The 23,096-nt window shown below is 43.1% G+C and overlaps 1 protein-coding gene across 3 annotated transcripts in view; it reads right to left on the bottom strand.

Moving 5' to 3' along the window:
* Positions 1-251: 251 nt before the first annotated feature.
* The window catches only part of ATP1B2 (ATPase Na+/K+ transporting subunit beta 2), a 27,682-nt gene continuing 4,837 nt past the window's right edge, over positions 252-23,096 (bottom strand). Inside the window, exons 2-9 of one of the 3 annotated variants that reach the window (XM_067469697.1) lie at positions 12,655-12,783; positions 9,711-9,815; positions 7,304-7,506; positions 6,433-6,489; positions 6,226-6,246; positions 3,845-3,874; positions 2,871-2,969; positions 252-482 (exon numbers count right to left, since the gene is read on the bottom strand). In XM_067469697.1, coding sequence (XP_067325798.1) covers positions 318-482; positions 2,871-2,969; positions 3,845-3,874; positions 6,226-6,246; positions 6,433-6,489; positions 7,304-7,506; positions 9,711-9,815; positions 12,655-12,783 — 809 coding nt within the window. In that variant the 3' untranslated portion in view covers positions 252-317. The remainder of the gene's footprint in view (positions 483-2,870; positions 2,970-3,844; positions 3,875-6,225; positions 6,247-6,432; positions 6,490-7,303; positions 7,507-9,710; positions 9,816-12,654; positions 12,784-23,096) is intronic. The other 2 variants (XM_067469698.1, XM_067469699.1) reach the window with 2 other exon arrangements.

The following is a 23,096-nucleotide window of genomic DNA, read 5'->3' on the forward strand; positions in this document are numbered from 1 at the left end:
CACGCCTGGGTTAGAGAATGAACCAAAGTAGCATTCCAGACAGGGAAGGAAAAATGGCAGGTCGGGTTTTGGAAGCAGCAAAGCCTTCGTATTTTAGGATGGAGAGGGAATACGGGATTGTCTAGTAGCCAAGGTTAGTGACCCAAGGACGAGGAGGAGGAAGAGGAGCAGCGGCCAAGATGGACGCCGCTGACCGCCAGGACCTCGTCTGTCATCCGTTCATCCATGCGCAGACCGGGAAATGGCCAGCGGAAGGAGAAAAGAGGGGCGCAAAAGGGGCGGGGGGACGCCGAAGGACAGCAAGCAACCCCCGGCTCTCAGTCTTTATTGACCCGGATCTTGAAGGCCACGCGCCCGGCAAACTTGTCCCGCTCGTCGGTGGTGGCAATGTTGGCGGCGTTGATCTTGCACTCGATGTTGTGGTCCTCGTTGAAGGTGAGGTTGAGGAACTTGACTGCCACCACCGGCTGCGTGTAGTTGACCTGGATGAAGGGAGAGAGAAAGGCAAGCGTCAAGCAAGGCGGAGGAGAGGAAGACGTTACCATTATCGGACCATTGTCCCACGTTTGTAGGTTCGTTTGCAGTTATGGACTGTTGTCGGACCCCCCACCTTTGCAGGTACGTTTGCAGTTATGGACGGTTGTCGGACCCCCCACCTTTGCAGGTAAGTTTGCAGTTATGGACTGTTGTCGGACCCCCCACCTTTGCAGGTACGTTTGCAGTTATGGACTGTTGTCGGACCCTCCACCTTTGCAGGTATGTTTGCAGTTATGGACTGTTGTCGGACCCCCCACCTTTGCAGGTACGTTTGCAGTTATGGACTGTTGTCGGACCCCCCACCTTTGCAGGTACGTTTGCAGTTATGGACTGTTGTCGGACCCCCCACCTTTGCAGGTACGTTTGCAGTTATGGACCGTTGTCGGACCTCCCACCTTTGCAGGTACGTTTGCAGTTATGGACTGTTGTGGGACCTCCCACATTTGCAGGTACGTTTGCAGTTATGACCGTTGTCGGACTTCCCACATTTGCAGGTATGTTTGCAGTTATGGACTGTTGTCGGACCTCCCACGTTTGTAAGTATATTTGCAGGCATGTACTGTCGTCGGACCTCCCACGTTTGCAGGTATGTTCACATGTACAAGGCTATGGTCAACAATGTCCAGTTGAAGCTAACCCACAGAGTTATGCTAATGAAGCTAGAGCAGGCATATGCAAACTTTGCCTCTTCAGGTGTTTTGAACTTCAATTCGCACAATCCCTAACAGCTGGTGGTAGTAGTAGTAGTAGTAGTAGTAATAATAATAATAATAATAATAATAATAATAATAGACATTTAGATTGTATTGTAGTGTTTTGAGTCTTAGCCACTTTGGGTCTCTTTTTAGAGAGATCAAGCAGGGTTAAAATACTAATAACAATAATAATAATAATACATTGGCATTGTATTATATTGCTTTGAGTGCTAGCCACTTTGGGCTGCTTTTAGAGAGATATAAAGCAGGGTTAAATAATAATAATAATAATAATATGCCATTTTATTTGTATTTAGTAATAATAACAGTAATAATAATAATAATAATAATAATATGCTGGCATTTAGACTGTATTGTCGAAGGCTTTCATGGCTGGTATCACTGGGTTGTTGTAGGTTTTTTCGGGCTATATGGCCATGGTCTAGAGGCACTCTCTCCTGACGTTTCGCCTGCATCTATGGCAAGCATCCTCAGAGGTAGTGAGGTCTGTTGGAACTAGGAACTGGTCATTCCACAGATATATAAACCCTTTTTCCTAGTTCCAACACACCTCACTACCTCTGAGGATGCTTGCCATAGATGCAGGTGAAATGTCAGGAGAGAATGCCTCTAGACCATGGCCATATAGCCCGAAAAAACCTACAACAACCCATTTAGACTGTGTTGTATTGTTTTTAGTGTTAGGCACTTTGGGCCTCTTTTTAGAGATATTAAGCCGGATTAAATAATAATAATAATAATAATAATAATAATAATAATTATTATTATTATTATTATTATTATTTAATCCGGCTTAATATCTCTAAAAAGAGGCCCAAAGTGGTTATTATTCCAAATTCAGACTGACAGAGTTTTGGAGCAGAATACTCCTGACCTCACGATCATAGAAAAAAACATTGAACAGGATTAAAATAGTAATAGTAATAGTAATAATGACATTTAAATTGTTCTGCTTTGAGTCTCTTTTTAGAGAGATAAAGCAGGGTTAAAATAATAATAATATAAAATGACATCAGAAGACCAACATATCACCACTCAGATACATTGCTTTTTAATGGTCTTTGCTATTCTTTGAGGTTTAATTTAAATCAGCTTTTAGAAGGAATTATCCAAAGAGATGTGGAAGACCTACACATCTTCCCAAAAACTATAATATTTACCAGTGATAAACCAAGAATAATAACATTAAAAGTAATAGTTACAATAGTTATAATTCAACAGAACCATTATTTTACATAATATGGAAGCTAATGAAGACAAGGACTAAGAGCCTTTCCAGACAGGCTGTATATCCCAAGATCTGATCACAGGTTTTCTGTTTATCCCAGATTATCTGGCAATATGGACTCATATAATCCAGTTTAAAGCAGAAAACCTGGGATCAGATCCTGGGATATACAACCTATTTGGAAGTGCGCTTAGAATGGCAGCTATGAAAAATGTGGGCAAAATCCTAAAAGTGACTATATATAATTGAATACTTATTTTAGGATTTTCTATATACCATGGCGTTCTCCATTTCTATGTATTGTGTGAAAAGCTAGACATTAAGGAAAGCAAATAGGAAGTTTGCCGATTATCTTCCTAGGTGATTTCTAGGAAGTCCATATTACTTACATGTACTTTTTTGCCATAATAAGGAAAGTACATGAGGTCAATGTTCCCGTTGGCAGGAAACATGGCAATCTCTCCCAGTTTCTGGATATCTTCCTCTTTCTGTGAGAAGGGGAAAAAAAGTGTGAAACTAGTGCTTTAATACCATATTACCTGAATCTAATGCTCAACTTTTTGGAGCTAAATGACCTGGACAAAATAAGGATGCACATTAAATCTAAGCTGAACTTGGAGCTCCTATTTGAGGGACATCATCTCCAATTTAATGGCCATGGCTCAATGCTATGGCATCCTGGGATTTGTAGTTTGGTGAGGCATCAGTATTCTTTGGCAGAGAAGACTCAAGACCTTGTAAAACTTCGATTGCATTGAACCAAGGCAATGAAAATGGATTGATTCTACAGCAATGTTTTCTTTTCCATTGCTGGAAGATTTGCTGCTCTAACACTTTTGTTTTTAAAGAAGGAATTCTAAGAAAGCAACCACTGTAATGCACACCTTTTTTTGGCCAAATTACGAAGAGTGCACATTTTGCTGCTGCGCATTGTATTCAGCAGCAAATACTTTTTTTGGTTTCAAGGTTTTGGAAATTGAGGTGCGCATTAGACTCGAGTCAAAATGGTATCTCCCTGTCCCTGATCTATCTGCAGCCTTCCCACTGGACCCACAAACACTATTAGCACACTATTAATGCACTATCAGCCATTTTCCCCTCTCTGCTCTTATTGGTAGTGTCCATTTATTTATTTATTAACAGTGTTTGTATACTGCCTTTCTCAGCCAAACGGCGACTCAAGGAAGTTCCTCATCCTCATTCCTCATCCCTACTAAGCCTTTGTTTGGGTTACAACTCCCGCAATCTACTGAAGGATGGTGGGAGATGTAGTCCAAACAATTGCACCCCAATTCTGGTCCTCCCCAGCTCCATGCTTCAAAATGGGGGTCCCCTGCCCGGCCCCGTGGCCCACGGTTCTTACTATCAAGTCCTCCAGTGGGATTTTTTTCTTCTGAAGACGGAAACGGAGAAGAGAAAGACAGACGAAACAAATCAGTCGGAGAAGAGAGGATGATGGCAGAGAGGAAACAACAGTAACATAAATATTTTTTAAAAAGTGAGTGTGAGAGATGAAGGAACAACCATGATTTCTTGTACCAGCGTGCTACCCCAAAATCAAAATTTGATACTCATAAGAAATAAATGGGAAACCACCCAATTTTCATTAAATATACGAAGGTGCAGATTGGAGGTAATACGGTCAAGCCCTTCACATTTGAGAATTTCATTTTTTTTTTGCAGATTTGATTAACATGCTTTACATGGCCATCGACACTTCCAAATAATCCAGTTTCAGAATGCTACATTGAATTGGGTTATATGAGTCTACACAGCCATAGAATCGAGTTCAATGTACTGAATTTGCATTCTGAAATTGCATTTATATGGCAGCCCAGATCCAGATTAAGAGTCCCTAGGTCATCTAATGTAAAATATTGCATTGGAGGACCTTGAGAAAGGCATCTGGAGATCCTTTAGAACAATCCTATTGGAAGTTGACCATAAAGTCGCACTGGAGGACATAAAGAGATCCTTAGGCCCCATCTACAGTGCCATATAATGCAGTTTAACTCTCCATTCCTTGACAACAGTGAAAGTAAGGGAATGCTTTCCTCCATTTAGAGATTGCCAAAGGTTTTAGCATGCAGTTGTTTTCCTATTTTTCTGCATGAAATATCCTTGAAGGAGGTCCTGACATTTGGAGGCGTTAACAAGCAACATTCAAGCCTCTCCGAACTGCTAAATCTGGGATTCCAAAGTGGAGTCGTGCCCCCCCCCCCAAAAAATGTAGATTTTTCATACTTTTGCAAAAGGGGGAAACGAGCATTCTCCTGCTCCATGCAAACTGATGTTAGAGGAAGCTCGGAACTGGAAGGGAAATGGGTCTTGAACGCTCACAAAAGGCATCATTTTAGTGTTAATTCCAAGGGTAATTTGGCAATCTGATTCATCCCCCAGCAGCAGGTTATTCACATTCTCAGCAGACAAAGAAAAGCAGCAGCAACCAACCACAGCCAAGGCGTCAGTATTTTAGAATATCCAAGGATGGGCGCAAAAAGCTCTGCCTTGGTAAGGAGCTAAGGAAGTCTGCCATACAGGGATTTGCAGGAAAGCTAAGTTAGATATGACTTGTTTGAAGAAGACTATAAGTAGAAGAAAACTGTAGGCGCTCCTAGGGGGATCAGGACCGCTAGTTCTCCCAGCTGCAAGGAGAGCAGAGCAGATTGGATTTCGGCATCTAAATAGACCACAAGCTGAACATGAGTCAACAGTGTGATGCTGCAGCTAAAAAAGCCATTATCATTTAAGGCTGCATCCATAGGAGTATTAGAGATCGAGGGAAGTCATAGTCCTGCTCTATTCTGCTTTGGTTGGACCTCACCTGGAATATTATCATGTCCAGTTCTGGGCAAAGCAATTCAAGAAGGAGATGTACAAGATAGAAGATGCCCAGAAAAGGGCCATCAATATGATTAAAGGCTTGGAAACCATGAATCCCTCTAAGGAGCAGCTTAAGGAGCTTGGGATGTTTATCCTGGAGAAGGGAAGGCTGAGAGCCATCTTTAACTATTTGGATGAATATCATATTAGGGATGGCTGACATTGTTTTTTGCTGCTCCAGAGACTAGGACTCAAGGGAGCAATGGATTCAGGGCCCTTCCACATATCCCTATATCCCAGAACATCTGCTTTGATCTGGGTTATCTGAGTCCACACAGATAATGTGGGTTTTCCTGCCTTGATATTCTGGGATATAGGGCTGTGTGGGCCCTCAAATTGCAGGAAAAGAGATTCCACCTAAACATCCAGAAGAACGTCTGCCTTGGAAATACACTGCTGCCTTGGGGTCCAATGGAGTCGACTTCTCTAGAGGTTTTTTTTAAGCAGAGGTGGATGGCTATCTGTTGGGAGAGTTTGGATTGTGTTTTCCAGTAGAAGGGGGTTGGACTGGATGGTCCTTGGGGTCTTGCCCAACTCTATGATTCTATAAATTTACCACATTAGGAAAAGCAATGGGGTCTCCTTCTCTGGGGTTTTTTAAGCAGAGGTGGATTTCCATCTGTCAGGAGGTTTAGGATAGTGTTGCCAAAGGGGGTTGGACTGGATGGCCCTTGTGGTCTCTTCCAACTCTATGATTCTATGGAGGCAAAGCCGACATCACTATCACTATTTCCTGAAGCAAGAAGGCAAAAAGAAGCAAGGGGCGTATTCCCCCTTGGCTTCACTTATCCGCAAAGCACTATCATCCTGGACAGTTTCTACTTCTATCCTCTACTGGTTTTTGGTGAAATGAGCCCTTACCTCATGCTTGGCCCTGGGTCTCTGGAGGCACGCGGTGGGGTGTTTTGTTTTTTTCCCCCCAAGAGACAAGGAGGTAAACACAGCGGAGTGTTAATAACAGAATGAAGTGAGTGACAAGCGAGAAGAAGAGAGAAAGACAAAACAAAAGAGGGATAGAGGAGAAGGAAGAAGCAGGAAATCCATGGAAGGCAGGTGCCAAAGCTTTACCTTTGCGTAGCAAGTAACATTCATCGTCTTGTTGGCTCCAGCATAAAAATTGATGACCTGCAAAGACAAAATAAGGAAGAGAACAAAAAAATAGATCAATAACTTGAAAGGTCTTCTCTTCATTGGAAGTGGAGACTAGGTGGCCACCTCCCCAGAGGACTTTCCAGTGGACTTCTGCAAGAAGATTGAACTAGATGGCCCTTGGAATCCCTTCTATGCATTAACACCAGGTGTTTTGGACTTCAACTCCCAAAATTCCTAAAAGCCCTAACTGAATGCTAAAGGTTTTCTGGGAACTGTAGTTTAGGGAGGTACCACTCTTTGACAGAGAAGACTAAAGAACTTGTAAAATTACAACTCCCAGGATTCCATAGCATAATCCTATTATGTGGAAAACCGTCTAATTCTAGGATTTTGGAATATTTATAAGACTCCCAGCCTGGATGAAACTCAAATATTGCAAAATGTCTGCAGGTCAGGATAGAATCTCAAATTGATCTTCCCACAGCTCTCACTTCTGGATCAAAAATAAAGTCCAATTGGGTCAAAGACCAGCCGACTTACTTTTTTCAGACCACACTCCCCCCCCCCCCCAAAAAATTCAGCACTGGAAGAAGATAGAGCCGTTTGCACAAAGAGATACAGCTGTTTCCCGGAAAGGACAAATCTGTTTGTTCTGTCTGCCTAAGGAAGATAGCGCTATTTGCTTTCCTTTGGGAAGAAAGAACACTTCTGTCTCAATGAACTATAAATCTCTAATGCCTAACCTCCTTCCCCTACAGCCCCGAAGCCAAAAAACGGGCAGCCTCATAGAATCCTACAGCTGGAAAAGGCCCCTAAAGGCCATCCAGAACAACCTCCTTCTGCCTACCCGGTTCATTTTGACCAGGACACAAGGACGCCCATCCCGGTAACCATAGCTGGTGTCGTTGAGGCCCGAGCAGTCTCCCAGCATGGTGCGGTTGAACTGGCAGGCCCGCTTAGGGTAATTTGCCACTCCGTTATCAGGCTGTTCGTTGTATTGTCCTGGGCGACAGAACTCGTTGGTGGCCACTTGCTTCGAATTATTATAGGCTGCAAGAGGAGAGGGAAAAAAACCAAAGACATTGATTATCAAATGCAGGACACACAGTTGCCACCACTGTGGCACCAAACAAAAATATGGCTGTTTACTCAAAATCTTTGGGGTAAATCTACACTACAGAATTAGTGCAGTTTGACAATTTTAACTGCCATGGCTCAATGCTATTGAGTTCTGGGAGCGAGGAATCAGCACTCTTTGTAAAACTACAGTTTCCATGAATCCACAGCATCGAGCCAAGTGTCAAACTGAATTGATTCTACAGTGTAAATGCACCCCTAGTTTTATACAAACCTGCCCAGGTACAGGCCAACTATTCCCTCTTTCAAAATGCTTGGAATTGGGTTTTGGAATACCTGCATATATGTACACTAGAACTTCCAAATGCCAAGGTCTATTTCCCCCAAACTCCTTCTGTGCTCACATTTGGGCATATTAAATATTCGTGCTAAGTTTGGTCCAGATCCTTCATTCTTTAAGACCACTGTGCTCTCTGGATGAAGGTGAACTATAACTCCAAAACTCAAGGTCAATGCCCACCAAATCCTTCTAGTGTTTTCTGTTGGTTGTGGGAGTTCTGTGTGCCAAGTTTGGTTCAATCCCATTGTTGGTGGAGCTCAGAATGCTTGATTGTCGGTTAACTATAAATCCCAGCAACTACAATTCCCAGATGTCAAAACCATTTTTCTGAGTGATGGTCACTCTTTGGGTTAGTAGGTGTCTTGTGGCCAAAATTGGTGTCAATTCATCCAGTAGTTTTTGAGTTATATTAATTCCACAAACAAACATTACATTTTTATTTATATAGATAATGAGATCTCTTGGAGATGGAACCCAAGCCAAAACTTGCATTTCACCTTATACGCACATGCTGAAAGTTATTTTATACTCCATATTTTTAATAATTATGTGCATGAAACAACATCTGTATAGAAGGAATCACCAGAAAGCAAAAGTGTCACTATTGCAGCCACCCCATTTTTGGATTTTGGAAGGCTTTGGGATTCCAGATAAAGAGACGCTCAGCTCAATCTGCGCATGGCTTTAACATGTCTTATGAAATTCTAACTAGTTGTTGTAATGGATCTTTTTAATGTGTTAAAAGGTTTAGTAGATGGACCCTTGGTTTACATTAATTAGGCTCAAGAGCAGGCAACGAAGGCAACCATCCTCCCCGTCTGTCCTTAAAATGGAGGGATACGCTACCCATGAGCTTGGAGGCTCCTCCGATCTGGACTGCTGACCATTTCATATTCCCTGCCGACTCGCCTGATCCCCTCTGAGAGGCCTCTAAGCTTCGGACGCGGTGACCGCGTCTTCCTTCAAGCTATCAGCTCTCTAACTTAATTAACCAGCCCTATGATGAAGGGATAACAAAGGCCGGCAAAAATAATTTAAAAGGATTTGCCACTCCGCCATTGCAGGGCGAGTAAAAATAGAACAAAGCATCATCATGCTGCTTGCTGGAGATCAAACAGGTTAATTTATCTCAAGGAAAGGGAGCCTGGAAGCCTCAGGAGCCACCCTTTGAAGCCACAAAGAGCACCGGGGGCAAATGAGCCCTTTTCCCAAGCCGTTGAACAGCATGAATCCGGAGATATATTAAGCATCACTCAAAAGAGAATTTTTAAAACCCATATTATGTCATCTTGACAACAACTTTGCAAAGAAGGTCATTGTTGAACATACAAGAGGTTGCTGAACAAGACCCTAACAGAGAAGTTGTGCTTCTATTTCTAGATGCGGATAAAGCTTTCGATAACTTTTGTTGGGAATTATAAAAATAAGTATTAGCTCGCTATGGGATGGGCCAGCAAAGTGTTATCCTCTATATGACACACTGGGAAAGGAGGAAATATGTCTATGGGTGCTTCTACACTGAGGAGAGACTACATCAGGCATGCGCAAACTTCGGCTATCGGCTGTTAGCAATTGTAGGAGTTGAAATCCAAAACACCTGGAGGGCCGAAGTTTGCCTATGCCTGGACTACATAAACTCCAAAACTGCTCAATAAAAAAGTAATAATAGCTTTGCAACTGCATGGTAGGAAAGAGCATCGGAGGAAACTGGCTACAAGCAAGTGATCTTCCTTCTCATCACAGCCTTTCCTTCTCATTGCCCTGCAATGCACCACGGATTGCCACATCTTGGCGAGAGGATTGCGGGGTCAACCTGTCTTCTTTCCTATTCACTTACCTCCCAAGAAGTTATTGAGCATCTTTACGTAACTCTCCCAGACCTCAGTGTTGGAAACATTGTAGGTGATCTCCAGAGCATCCGTCTTCGGGCGGATCATCATGCCTGGGGTAAATTGGAAGTGGCATACAAATGAGTTTCAAAAAGCTTGACAAGAGCCCATAGGAAAGAGATCTAGTTTTTACTTGACCAGCTAAATACGAGTCAACAGTATGATGCAGCAGTTTAAAAAGCCAATATCTCTGATTCTACTTAAACATTAGAAAGAACTTCCTGATTGTAAGTCAATAAGTGGACTATGCTTCCTTGGAATCCAGAGCAGTTTCCTTCTCTGGAGGATTTTAAGCAGAGGTTGGATACCCATCTGTTGGGAGGGCTCTGATTGTGTCTTCCTACCTGGCCAAAAAAAAGGTTGGTCCCTTGGTGTCTCTACCAATGCTATCATTCCATGATTCATCTACTTGGAAGCTTTCCTCGTTGGCCTATGTTTTCTCTGCTGCTCTTTTCAGCCTCTTTCTGCAATATAATTCCCGGCAAGGATGACAGTGACTGTTCCTGGCTGCCCAAACGTGATGATGACCAAGTCAAATGCACACAGCTCTTAACAGAATGAGCAGACAGAAGATGGGAAGAAAGTGACTGAAGGCTGGGTTGTTGTAGGTTTTTTCAGGCTATATGGCCATGGTCTAGAGGCATTCTCTCCTGACATTTCGCCTGCATCTATGGCAAGCATTCTCAGAGGTAGTGAGGTGATAGATGCAGGCGAAACGTCAGGAGAGAATGTCTCTAGTCCATGGCCATATAGCCTGAAAAAACCTACAACAACCCAGTGATTCCGGCCATGAAAGCCTTCGACAATACGACAGAAGGCTGCTTTCCAAATATAAGAACATCATCAAAACATGAAAGACAATCCACTGGGCTTTCGGTATCCACTGAGTTTTGGTTCCATGACACAAACATCAGTGACCCAACGGGCATAAAAATCTCATTATATACAATGGCATAGTGAAATAGTATCCTTATATAAAATGGAAAAAATTACATATAGGATATTTTCAAGTCATTGATAGTTGCAATATGTAGATACAGGTTCTGTGGATACAGGGCCACAAATGTATTAATAATAGCAATCATTGGGACTAGCATGGTATTGTAGGTAGCGTGTTGATTACAAACAAAGAGACCTGGGTTCAAATATCTCCTAGAAATCCACTGGATTTCACACTCTCTCAGCCTCTGGGGGAAGCAAAGGTAAACCTCATTTGACAAATCTTGCCAAGAAAACTCCATGATAGATTAAACCAGTGCTTCTCATCCTGTGGGTCCCCAGATGTTTTGGCCTTCAACTCCCAGAAATCCTAACAGCTGATAAACAGGCTGGGATTTCTGGGAGTTGTAGGCCAAAAACTCTGGGGACCCACAGGTTAAGAACCACTGGGTTAAACCTTAGAGCAGTGGTTCGCAACCTTTGGGCCTCCAGGTGTTTTGGACTTGAGCTCCCACAGTTCCCAACCGCTGATAAGTTGGTTGAGATTTCTGGGAATTGAAGTCCAAAACACCTGGAGGCCCAAAGGTTGGGAACCACTGCCTTAGAGTCACTGTAAGTCAGAAAAGACCTTTAACAGCAAATAATAATAGGAAAAACAACAACAGCAACTCAGTCTTGGGAGTGCGGGCAGCTTGCCATAGTAAAACAAGTACACATAAAGTTCTGCACCCTTACAATGTGCAAAAATAAAAAGCTGCAACACAAATAGAATTAAAAGCAATTTTAAAACATGCCAATTAGCAGCACCAGACACAAAACATTCATCATTAAGCTTCCAATTCAGAGGCAGGCAATCTCCCGAGTGCAATTCTGAGCCTGTGCCAGTCCGCAGAAAAATGCAATAAATTAACAAATCACATTACAAATGGAAGAGGCTCACATTCCTCTTCTTTCTGAGTAAGGCATTTGTTTGTATTCAAAATCGCATTATAGGTGCACCACAAATGTACAAAGGCCATCTTTTTCTGATCCCAAAGAATTTTGGGAGTTGCAGTTTGGGAGACATGAGTCTAGTGTACTAGACACTCCAATCATCCTCTCCAGGACAACAACTCCAGGGATTCCCAAAAAAGAGAAAACAATGGTTTCCACTTTCTCTCCCTCTGTCAAGCTAAATAAAGTCCAGATACTGCTGTGACAGCATAGAAATATGGCATTTTAACCAAGTGTTTTGCTCTTTTTGCTCCTGGCTAGAAAAGGATCCACTCTTGGACTACAGCCTCCAGAATCCACAGCTATCCTAGATTGGAAAAGGTTCTATTATGAGACTAGATGACCCACAAAACCCTAGCAGCTATGCTTGCCTTTTGTTCAGGGCTAGGAAAGGCTAATTTCTGCAACTCCCAGAATCCCCAGCCAATCGTGGGACTATAACCGCCAGAACCACCTCCTTTAATGCTACCCCTGCTCCTTTTACTCAGTTAGGCAAGTTTTATTTTTAACGACAAGATACAGAATCCCCAGCTAGGAAATTTTCCTGTTTTGGAATTGTTACCCTCATAATCATCCAAGCAAATTATATTCTGGTCCTTTTGCCCAGAAGATGGGAAAGTCTCCTTTTTATGGACTACAAAGGCCAGAATCCTCAACCTACATGCTCAGCCTCCTTCCTTGGGATTGCAACCCCAAGAATCCTCTTCTTGTAATGCTATCCTTCTCCTTTTGCATGTGACACGGAGGATTCTGGGCTCTGTAGTCCTGTCCCCCACAAAAGAGGAAATTTTCCAGTTGCTGTATTTCTGAAACAGCCCATAATCTCAGCCTGTTGTGCGGATTCGATGCTCAGGGCCCCTGCACCAAGGAAGCAGAAGGAACACCAGACCCAGTGTATGTCTTCTTACAAATCCTTTGCCCCAAATGGGGCTGAAAAGACATCAATGGAGTAAACCTTACCTGGGACAGAGAGGCGGTCTTGATATTTGGGGATGTGGGGGTCCACAGTTTGCAGCATGACCCACATGGTGAGGGTGAAGAGCGCCGTGAGGAAGCCATAGAAGATGAGATAGAAGAGCAGGATCAGGGCTGCAAGGGGGAGAAGAGAAGAGGCCACGTTTTAACGGTATCAAAGCTATCAGTGTGTGTGTGTGTGTGTGTATACTCTATGCAACTCCAACATTACAGTTGTGCCATTTGACTCCATTGCTGCTGTAAAACAGAATTGTAGAGTTTGAAAACATCCCACAGGCCATCCAGTCCAATCTTCTGCTAGGCAGGAAGAGACATCATCTGCTTTGGTTAGACCACACCTGGAATATTGTGTCCAATTCTGGGCACCACAATTCAAGAGAGATATTGACAAGCTGGAATGTGTCCAGAAGAGGGTGACTAAAATGATAAAGGATCTGAAGAACAAGCCCTATGAGGAGCGGCTTAAGGAGCTTGGCATGTTTAGCCTGAAGAAGAAAAGGCTGAGAGGAGATATGATAGCCATGTATAAATATGTGAGAGGAAACCACAGGGAAGAGGGAGCAAGCTTATTTTCTGCTTCCCTGGAGACTAGGACGCAATGGAACAATGGCTTCAAACTACAAGAAAGGAGATTCCATTTGAACATGAGGAAGAACTTACTGACTGTGAGAGCCGTTCAGCAGTGGAACTCTCTGCCCCGGAGTGTGGTGGAGGCTCCTTCTTTGGAAGCTTTTAAACAGGCTGGATGGCCATCTGTCAGGGGTGATTTGAATGCAATATTCCTGCTTCTTGGCAGGGGGTTGGACTGGATGGCCCATGAGGTCTCTTCCAACTCTTGGATTCTATGATTCTATGATACAAGCCCTCCCAACAGATGGCCATCCAGCCATAGATATGATGAAGACACACGTGTGTGTGTGTGATTGAGATGATTAACATATATCACGGCATCTTAAGAGTTGGAAGAGACCCCAAGGGCCACCTAGTCCAACTCCATTTTTGCCAGGCAGGATGACACTATCAAAGCCCTCCCAACAAATAGCCATCCAGATATAGATATGACAGATATGAATGTTTTCAAACATTTGTGCCCTGTCCTTCTCAGTCCCTGAGGAGGGGACTCAGGGTGACTTACAATCATCAGCAATTCAATGCCAACACATACACCATAACAATATAACACAGATTCAACATTAATTAAAACATTAAATTATAAAATAGCCATTTATTTTAATAGCTGGAAGAGACCGCAAGGGCCATCCAGTCCAACCCCCTTCTGCCCTAGAGCCATCAGTCAAGCATTCCCAACAGATGGCCATCCAGCCTCTGCTTAAAAGCCTCCAGAGTCAGTGACAAGAATGACAGTGCCCCAATGGTATGCAAAGGAAGCTGGAAAGTTAATCCACCAGGGTATGAAGTTTTATGACAAAAAGAATTAGATTTTTTTATTATTATAAAGAGGTAGAAGGCATTCGTTAGGGCTTTCTATTTCCCAACTTTTCTATCTCCTTTTTAAAGAACAACGTACACCTGTTTTTCGATCCTTAATTTTAAATTAGAGTTCAGCACCTTGGAGAGATCCCTTTAAAAGTTCATACTAAAATCGATAAGGATATTCAACATCCCTCTTGACACCAGCAGCCTGCTACATGCACAATCCATTTTCCTTTGGTTCTGCACACAAACATACACACTGACACGCATATCTTGGCCCCATAGCAGCCATCTCACTCGGCAGAAAGGCTCCATGCCAGTTTAATTAGAAGATGGGAGATGGTGAAACCTGAGATCCATCCATCCTCCCTGAATACCTACCTTGAGGGGTTCAATGGGAGGACATCTGGGCTATCTATGGCAGTGGGATCTTGGATAAAGGGGAAAGGGTAGAGACTGAGAGACATACCCAAAACCTTATTCTATCCCATAAAATATGTTTAAGACTGTTTTAAAAGTATGGCTATGGTTGCATACAGGTGAAGGGCATAGTCAGGGTTTGCTGGAGTGCCATCCATGCCTAAAATGAGCTATCTCACTGGCCACTATAATGTACTACAAAACTAAATCAAAAGCAAACACACTAACTTAACGTATCATGCACGCACTAACTTAAATCCTATTCCCAAAGCCCCCAAACCTTTCCAGACTTGGAAACCAACAAAAGCACCCAAAAACTATCTAAGTAGAACCCCACCAATTAAAAATCCACCTCAAAACCTGGTCCTAGTGTTGCCAGAAAGTGACGGTGTGCCCTGCCAACAACCATCCACCTCTGATCCTTTTCACAAAAGTAAACAATCAAGATGCTTCTGACTGACAACTCCAATCTGACTACAACTCCTATCATCTTCAGTCATGCTGGAGATACCAGTTTATTGGAGGCTGTTCTAAAGAGACTGTCTTTTGCAATTGAAAAATGCAAGAAATGCAAGACACTGCTAGGTGCCATCTTCCATAAAGGAGACAGCATTATGCTATATTTAAAGTGCTGCTTTGCCATAAAATACCATTTACCTGCCCACCAAAGGTGAAATCCCCACAAGAGCAGCAACCCATCTCTCAAACTGGCTCCAGTCCAAGCAGCATTGCAGTAAGGACCAAAAATACATTTTGCAGCAAATACCAAAAACACAGTGCAAACCAGGCATGGGCAAACATCAGCCCTCCAGGTGTACCGGCTGTAAGGAATTGTAAGATCTGAAGTCCAAACCACCTGGAGGGCCCAAGTTTGCCCATGTCTAGAAACATATTGACTTCCCAAACTCAAAGAGTGTATATAAATTATGCTACACTGTATATACATTATGCAAATCTGGCACTGCTTTCAGTGGCTATGACTCAATGCTATGGAACCCTTGGAACTGTAGTTTTACAAGACCTTTAGCATTCTCTGCCAAGGAATTCGAGTGCCTTGCTGGGCAACAAATCCCAGAAGTCCGTATCTTCATGGTTGCATCAAAGAGGTGTTGCAACCAGGTGTAATCCAAGCAAGTAACCAGCCAAACCTGATTTTCCCTCTTTTGCACAACTGTGGAAAAGACACAAAAGACCTTTTCCAGCTTTCATTCTGACAATCCATCCTTGTCTTAAGGAGTTAAGAATCCAGCAGGTGACATTCTGCTTTGGCAATTGCTTTTAAAATGTCCGAAGGTGCATCTACATTGTAAAATGAATGCAATTTGACCCCACTTGAACCATCATGGCTCTGTGCTGTGGAATCCCAGGAGTTTGGTGTGGCACCCACTCTCTTTGCCAAGGAAAGTTAAAGGTCTTGGCAAACTACAACTCCCACCATTCCATTTAGAATGGATGTCAAACTGCATAAATTATGCAGTGTAGATCCACTTCCAGTTGCTCTATCCTTCTCTGTCCTTAGCTTGCTTAAACTGCTACAAACTTGAGTTTCTAATCAAAAAAGCCATGACTCAAGTTGGGAGACTATAAGCTCATCCATCTCATAGAATCACAAAATTTAGCCCTTGTTCTAGTTTTGCCTGCAGTTAACACAGACCTGTTCCTAGTACTAACTACTCATAACAGCCCTGCAAAGATATACACACACACACACAAACCCTGTTTCTACTTCGCCATATAACAGAAAGTAATGTTCTCTCTAAGGCACTATCTACACTGCCATATAAAATCCATATTATCTGCTTTGAACTGGATTATATGACAGTGTAGATGGGGCCTGAGAAAAAGTTACCCAGGACCTAAGGACCAGTTTTTTTTTTCACTCAAAACACCAAAGTGCTTAAGCTATAAATGCTATGGATTTTTTGGAGTTGTCCCTATTAAAAATGAAGTCCCCAAATCAGTTGTTGAATTGTAAGCAATATACAAAAATCCCACTGGTTCATTGGGTTTGCTGTAGTTGGAACTAGAAATAAAACTTAGGTTAGACTGGGTAGAACATCCTTAAGGACACCAGATCCTGCCTGATCTTAGAAGCTAAGCAGGGTCAGTCCTGGTTAGCACATGGATGGGAGACCACAAATGAACCCCAGGGGCTTTATGTAATATTCTCAAGGAAGGAACTGGAAAAACCCCATTGAACATGCCTTGACTAAGAATATCCTATACAATAAGCCAATAAGATTTGAATTATAGATTCGCAGTACACAATGTCAAATCAATGCACTTTAATACCAATTAGACTGCCATGACGCAATGCTATGGAATCATGGGAGTTATAGTTTGGCAGGCCTTTAGCCTCCTCTGCCTGAATGCTGGGTTCTCATCAAACTACAACTCCCAAAACTCCATAGCACAAAGTTGCAGCCATTAAGTTTGATATTATATATCAGACATGGGCAAACTTGGGTCCTCCAGGTGTTTTGGACTTCAGCTCCCACAATTCCTAACAGCCTCAGGCCCTTTCCTTTTCCTCTTTGGGAAGCAGACACTGTCTACAACAGGCATGGGCAAACTTGGGCCTTCCAAGTGCTTTGGACTTCAACTCCCACAATTCCTAACAGCTGGTAGGCCACTAGGAATTGTGGGAGTTGAAGTCCAAAACACCTGGAGGGTCCAAGTTTGCCCATGCCTGGTATAGATGCACCCCTAATGCAACACCCAAAGCCTTTTTTTTATTACATGTGAAATGATTGAATACTTATCAAACAATTTGTAGGGAGGATAAAGGCAATCCACTCAAATTTGCTGATGGCTTTACTATACTTTTCCGCCTTTGCAAATCTTGGGGGAAAGTTTCCTGGAGAAGTACGACAGTAAAAATAACAATCGCACGGACCCAAGTGACAGTGGAATGATCTTTTTTGCGTGTGCCATCCTGTCTTTCCATAAGGCTACTATGTGTGGAAACGCAACAGTTCTGCCTCTTTTCTTCACTTAACACCTTTTTAAAAATAACCTGGTATTATATCCTCAGAAACAGCTCGTTCTTCTCGGCTCTCCTTTCATACCAAAAATAGGCAAATTTTTTTGGAATCTGATCTGAAAACTCTGTCAATTTCCACGATCTCGGAGCTCTTCAGTTTTGCTACAACTCCCATTACGCTATGTAACATGAGTTTTTGTTCTTGGGTTATAAATGACCTTTCCTAATTGGTATTGGACCCCCCAGAATTGGTAATACCACTGCAACACATTGGAAAGTTCAAAGATTTTAGAGATGGAAGAGATCCTAAAGGTCATCTAGTCCAATTGCTTACACTAAGTAATACAATTTTTGTTCCTGTGTTATAAATGTCATTTATTAATTGGTTTTATCATAGAAACATGGGAAAAGTTGTGTTGTCAAAGCTTTCATGACCGGAATCATTGGGTTGCTGTGAGTTTTGTGGGCTGTATGACCATGTTCCAGAAACATTATCTCCTGACATTTCACCCACATCTATGGCAGGCATCCTCAAAGGTTGTGAGGTCTGTTGGAAACTAGGCAAGTGCGATTTATATATCTGTGGAATGTCCAGAGTGGAAGAAAGAACCTTTGTCTGCTTGAAGCAAATATGAACGTTGCAGTTGGCCACCTTGTTGAGCACTGAATAGCCTTGCAAGCTTCAAAGTCTGGCTGCTTTCTGCCTAGGGCAGTGGTTCTCAACCTGGGGTTTCCCAGATGTTTTTGGCCTACAACTCCCAGAAATCTCAGCCAGTTTATCAGCTGTTAGGATTTCTGGGAGTTGTAGGCCAAAAACATCTGGGGACCCCAGGTTGAGAACCACTGGCCTAGGGGATCTTTTGTTTTGAGGTGTTAGCTGGCCCTGATTGTTTCCTGTCTGGGATTCCCTGTTTTCTGAATGGTGCTCTTTATTTACTGTCCTGATTTTAGAGGTTTTTTTAAAATACTGGTAACCAGATTTTTTTCATTTTCATGGTTTCCTCCTTTCTGTTGACATGTTTGTGGATTTCACTGACTTCTCTGTGTAGTCCAACATGTTGGTTGTTACAGTGGTCCAGCATTTCTGTGTTCTCAAATAATACACTGTGCCCAAGTTGGTTCATCAAGTGCTATGGCTGACTTTTCTGGATGAATTAGTCTGCAATGGGAAAAGTTTATTAAACTGCAAAAATTTGTTGCTGCGGGAAGGACATCCTGCTATAGCACATTTTGCTATAGTTTTCCGATGAATATAGAGCCTCAACCAATTTAACATAGTTTGCGCCACAACAACAAAGTTTCTGGAGTATAGCAGCTATTTTCAAAGCAAGGACCACACAACTGAACAGGAAATAACAGTTTCAAATCAGGACTATAGTGTTATCTCCAGATCTTTAAAATTACACAAAGGTTGTGCAAACTCTCCTGCAAAGCATGGGTCATCTAACAAGGGAGGTGATATCAACACATTGGCATCAAGCCTCCTTTCGGGGAGGCAATTACAGAAGTAGGTCACTTGAGCCCATTTCGCAGGACGGGAAACTGAGGCTGCGGAGGAAGCTGCCAGGCGCCTCCTTCCGCCTCCAGTGCGAATCTGCGGCTCAAGGGATCCGTGACGCAGGGCCCACGTTGATCCCCATTGCAACACTTTAATTGGGACCCGGTTCAAATATAGGCCATGTTACGAAGAAATAAATCTCCTAAATTGAACTCGGGGCCATCCAGTGCCAGCCCTCTAATGCACCCTGACACAGCCAAAGACTAGCCTCTGTCAGCCGGGGGCTGGACGAAAGAAAGGGAAACAATGGGGTGGAAACAATCCCCAGCGAAAGAAGGAAAGAAATCTAGAATAATTTGGAAAAATTATGTAACAAAACTGGAAACATTTTCTGTTCCTGGTTTGAAAGTGTTCTTCCTGTTTACTTCTGCGGCCCTTACTTTGAAAGTAGTTGTTTTACTCCAGGAACATCGTTTTTGTGACTGCCACAAACTATGTTGAATTGGTTGAGATATTCATTGAAAAACTAGAACAAAATGTCCTGCGAGATGTCCCGCAAAAATAAAAAAATTGCAGTTCAATCAACTTTCCCCATGTTTTTAGGATAAAAACAATTAGGAAATGACAATTATAACCTAGGAACAAAAAAAGTCATATCACATAGTGTAAGTGGTTGGACTAGGTGACCTTTAGGACCCCTTCCATCTCCAAAATCTTTGAACTTTCCAATGTTTTGCAGTGACATTACCAATGATGGGGACCCAGAGCCAAAAATAAATCTGTCATAATCTTATTACACATTTAAAAATACTCCCTGTGAACAATGCATTCCACAATATCTTTATGCAGCAAACCCAGTGAATCTACACTGTCAAATGAATACATTTTGACTCCGCTTCTACTGCCTTGACTCAATGGTAGTTTGGTGACGCAATAACCCTCTTTGGCAGAGAAGGTGAAAGACTGGAAAACTACAACTCCTGGGTTTCCATAGTACAGAGTTATAATTGGACAGTTTAGATCAGGTATGGACAATCTTCAGCCCTCCAGGTGATTTGGACTTCAATTCCCACAATTCCTAACAGCATATTTGGTGTTAGGAATGGTGGGAGTTGAAGTCCAAAACACTTGGAGAGCCAACGTTTGCCCATTCCTCGTTTAGATGCACCCTACGTGAGCCTTGCAAAAGTTATAGTGATGAAAAGGCCTCCCAAAGCTATTCTGACCAACCATCTGCAAAGCTGACTCTGCATCAGGCAAGGGCAAACTTCGGGCCTCCAGTCGTTTTGGATTTTAACTGCCATAATTCATAACAGCCAGTTAGGAAGTATGGGAGTTGAAGTCCAAATCACCTGGAGGTGTTGAAGTTTGCCCATGCCTGCTCTACAGAAATCCCTTATCATTGCATTTTTTTGCTGGAAGGCACTTAATATATGGACTGATCAGAAGTCTTACTTCGGATGTAGTTTAGTATGGATGTTTTAAATATTAGTATATATATTCCATATATAGAGTAGTTGTATGTGTTACTAATCTGAGAAACCAAGGTTCGAATCCCTGCTCAGCCAAAGAAACTCATGAAGTCACTCTCTCTTGGCCTCAGAGGGAGGCCATGGCAAACCTTCTCTGAACAAATCCTCCTTAGGGTCACTATAAGATAATGACTCAAAAAAGGCTCACAGCAATGGCAAAATACCCTTGAATCACCCTTGTTCTGGTGTGTGCGCGTGTAAAATAAAGAAATGCCTTTCATGAACCAGAAGCTGGAATTTTGTAGGACCTTAAGTCTTGTTTTCTGGGGTTTGCCATTTTGGCCAAACTTTGCGGCTTCTGGAAGGGCTGAAAACTGGCCTCCAGACCCATCAATGGTTGCCTACCTTATTCAAGTTAATTATGTTTTCTGAACAAAGTCAAGTCCAAAAGGAGGGCCATTCCCAAGCAGATTTGACCCCAATTTTATTTCAAATCTCAGCTGGAAACTGCAGCTAGGGTGAGGTCAACCCGGAACCTTGGGCTGTTTCAAAGGAGAAACAGAGCTGACATGCAACGCTAATCTTGTTTGTGTCCCTTTTGCATGTGTTGAGCTCTCACACGTGAGCACAGAGAGCCAGGCAGAGCAATAACACACTCGGGGAGACCCCAAAACTGCCCTCCTTGGGTGAATCCACTGTATTAAGGCCTGTTTCCAGGACTATGATATATATCCACACCCCAAAATCCTACCTAAACTCCCTTTTTCTCACTTTCCAGCTCTCCAGAGTTTGGAAAACCCAGAACTACATTGGATATGGCAAATTTCAGCCCTCAAAGTCTTTTGGATGTCAACTCCCTACCTGGCCTGTTAGGAATGGTTGAAGACCAAAACACCTGCGGGTGTTTTGGCCTTGTGAGCAGAGGCTCACAAAGTTGGCCTTGTGAGCAGAGGCTGAATGGCCATCTGTCAGGAGGATTTTGATTGTGTTTTCCTGGCTAGAAGAATGGGATTTGACTGGATAGTCTTGGGAGGGACCCCTTCCAACTCTATCATTCTTGGATTTTAAACTGACACTCCTGCCTCTCCACCAATCTTCAAATTCAAATGAAAACATGGGGAGAAATGAGGCATCTTGCAGACCATTTGTTCCTGATGCCCAATTTCCCCCAAAAAATCTTGTACCCAAAACCATCTCTTCTGCCCTCTGCATAAGGCAGGCTCAATCTTGTGCCAACTCCTCCTCCCAACATTACATATGACACCTCTTCTTCCTGCAGTGCCAAAGGCAGAAAATAAGGGGGGAAATTGCTGGTCTCTTTCAAATCAGTCTCACCCACTGCAGTCGCATCATCTTGCTTTCTGCAGTGAAATCGAAGCCAGGCTCCGAAGGCATTGCCTGCCAACCTTCCTGCCCCACATCAGCATATACAAACCCAATCTCCAAAGCCAAGGAGCCATAAATTGCAATGAATGCCAAACTGAGGAGTGGGAGAAGGGGGGGGGGGTACATCTCTTTGTGGCGTGATCCACTGATCCAAGGCAGCTCTGTTTCCAAATTAATGCTGTTGGGTCCCCCTTTTGCCCCAAAAATCTAAGCCAAGAAGGGGGGGGGGAAGTAAAAACAGAAGCCATTTTCCCTCCGGCTCTCAAATAGATTGGCAAGAAAGACTGCAAGATTGGCAAGAAAGACTGCAAGGGGTTGCAAAGAATGATTGGAAGTAGAAAATTAGTGGTAAAGGACAGAAAAAGGTGGAGGGCAGGATTTTGTTGGGAAGACAGGAGGGGAGTCCAATAGTCAAAAAGGTTTCTGAAACAACTGTTTTCCTCTATGTTTTCAAGACAGCAATCAAGTCTGGGTTTTCTCCCCCCCAGGTTTGCACTGCGGCATATCCAAAGGTTGAGTTTATCCTCCTGGAGAAGAAGAACTCCCCACCCCCTGCACCCAACCCACACACAGACCGCACATTTCTTTCAGTCTCAGACACCGATATTCCTCATTTTCCCCCAAACTGAAGCAGTGCCCTATAGCCAACTGCCTCCCCACATCTCCCCAAATGCCCATCCTCTGCCATTCTCAGTGGGCCAGATTTGGGGGTGTGGAGGAGGCACCCCATCTTGGAGGATCCAACTCTCTAGGGTTGCAGAAACTGATATGGAGAAGCTTCGGCCCTATTTATGGGGGGGGGGGTGGATGACTGGACCCTTCAGTGTCAACTGGTATTGAAGAAAGATGTATAAAATGACATTTTTGGAAATTAAGGCAGTGTTAAGAGCAGAAAGGTGCAGAGATCAGGTTTGGGAATGCATACTGTGAATAAAGATGGGGTGAATGCAGGTAGGTGGGCATGCAAGGAATGGTGCAGAAGATGTATACATTAGGGTGCAGAGAAGGCGTATAAGAACCAGGCACTGTATATATGGGGTTAAATTAAACAGGAGAGCAAAAAAATGTGTGTATGTGAGGACATAGGAAACGTATATATGGAGGCATTCTTATGTGTCTACACACACACACACACACACACACATATACTGGTGCAAAACTTGGGAGGCAGAAAAATGTAGGACTTAGGGTGCAGAAAGTGTGTATATGAAGTGGGGAATGTATACACAGGGAT

Source organism: Anolis sagrei, chromosome 6, assembly GCF_037176765.1.
Source record: "Anolis sagrei isolate rAnoSag1 chromosome 6, rAnoSag1.mat, whole genome shotgun sequence".
In the NCBI taxonomy this organism is placed as follows: Eukaryota; Metazoa; Chordata; class Lepidosauria; order Squamata; family Dactyloidae; genus Anolis; species Anolis sagrei.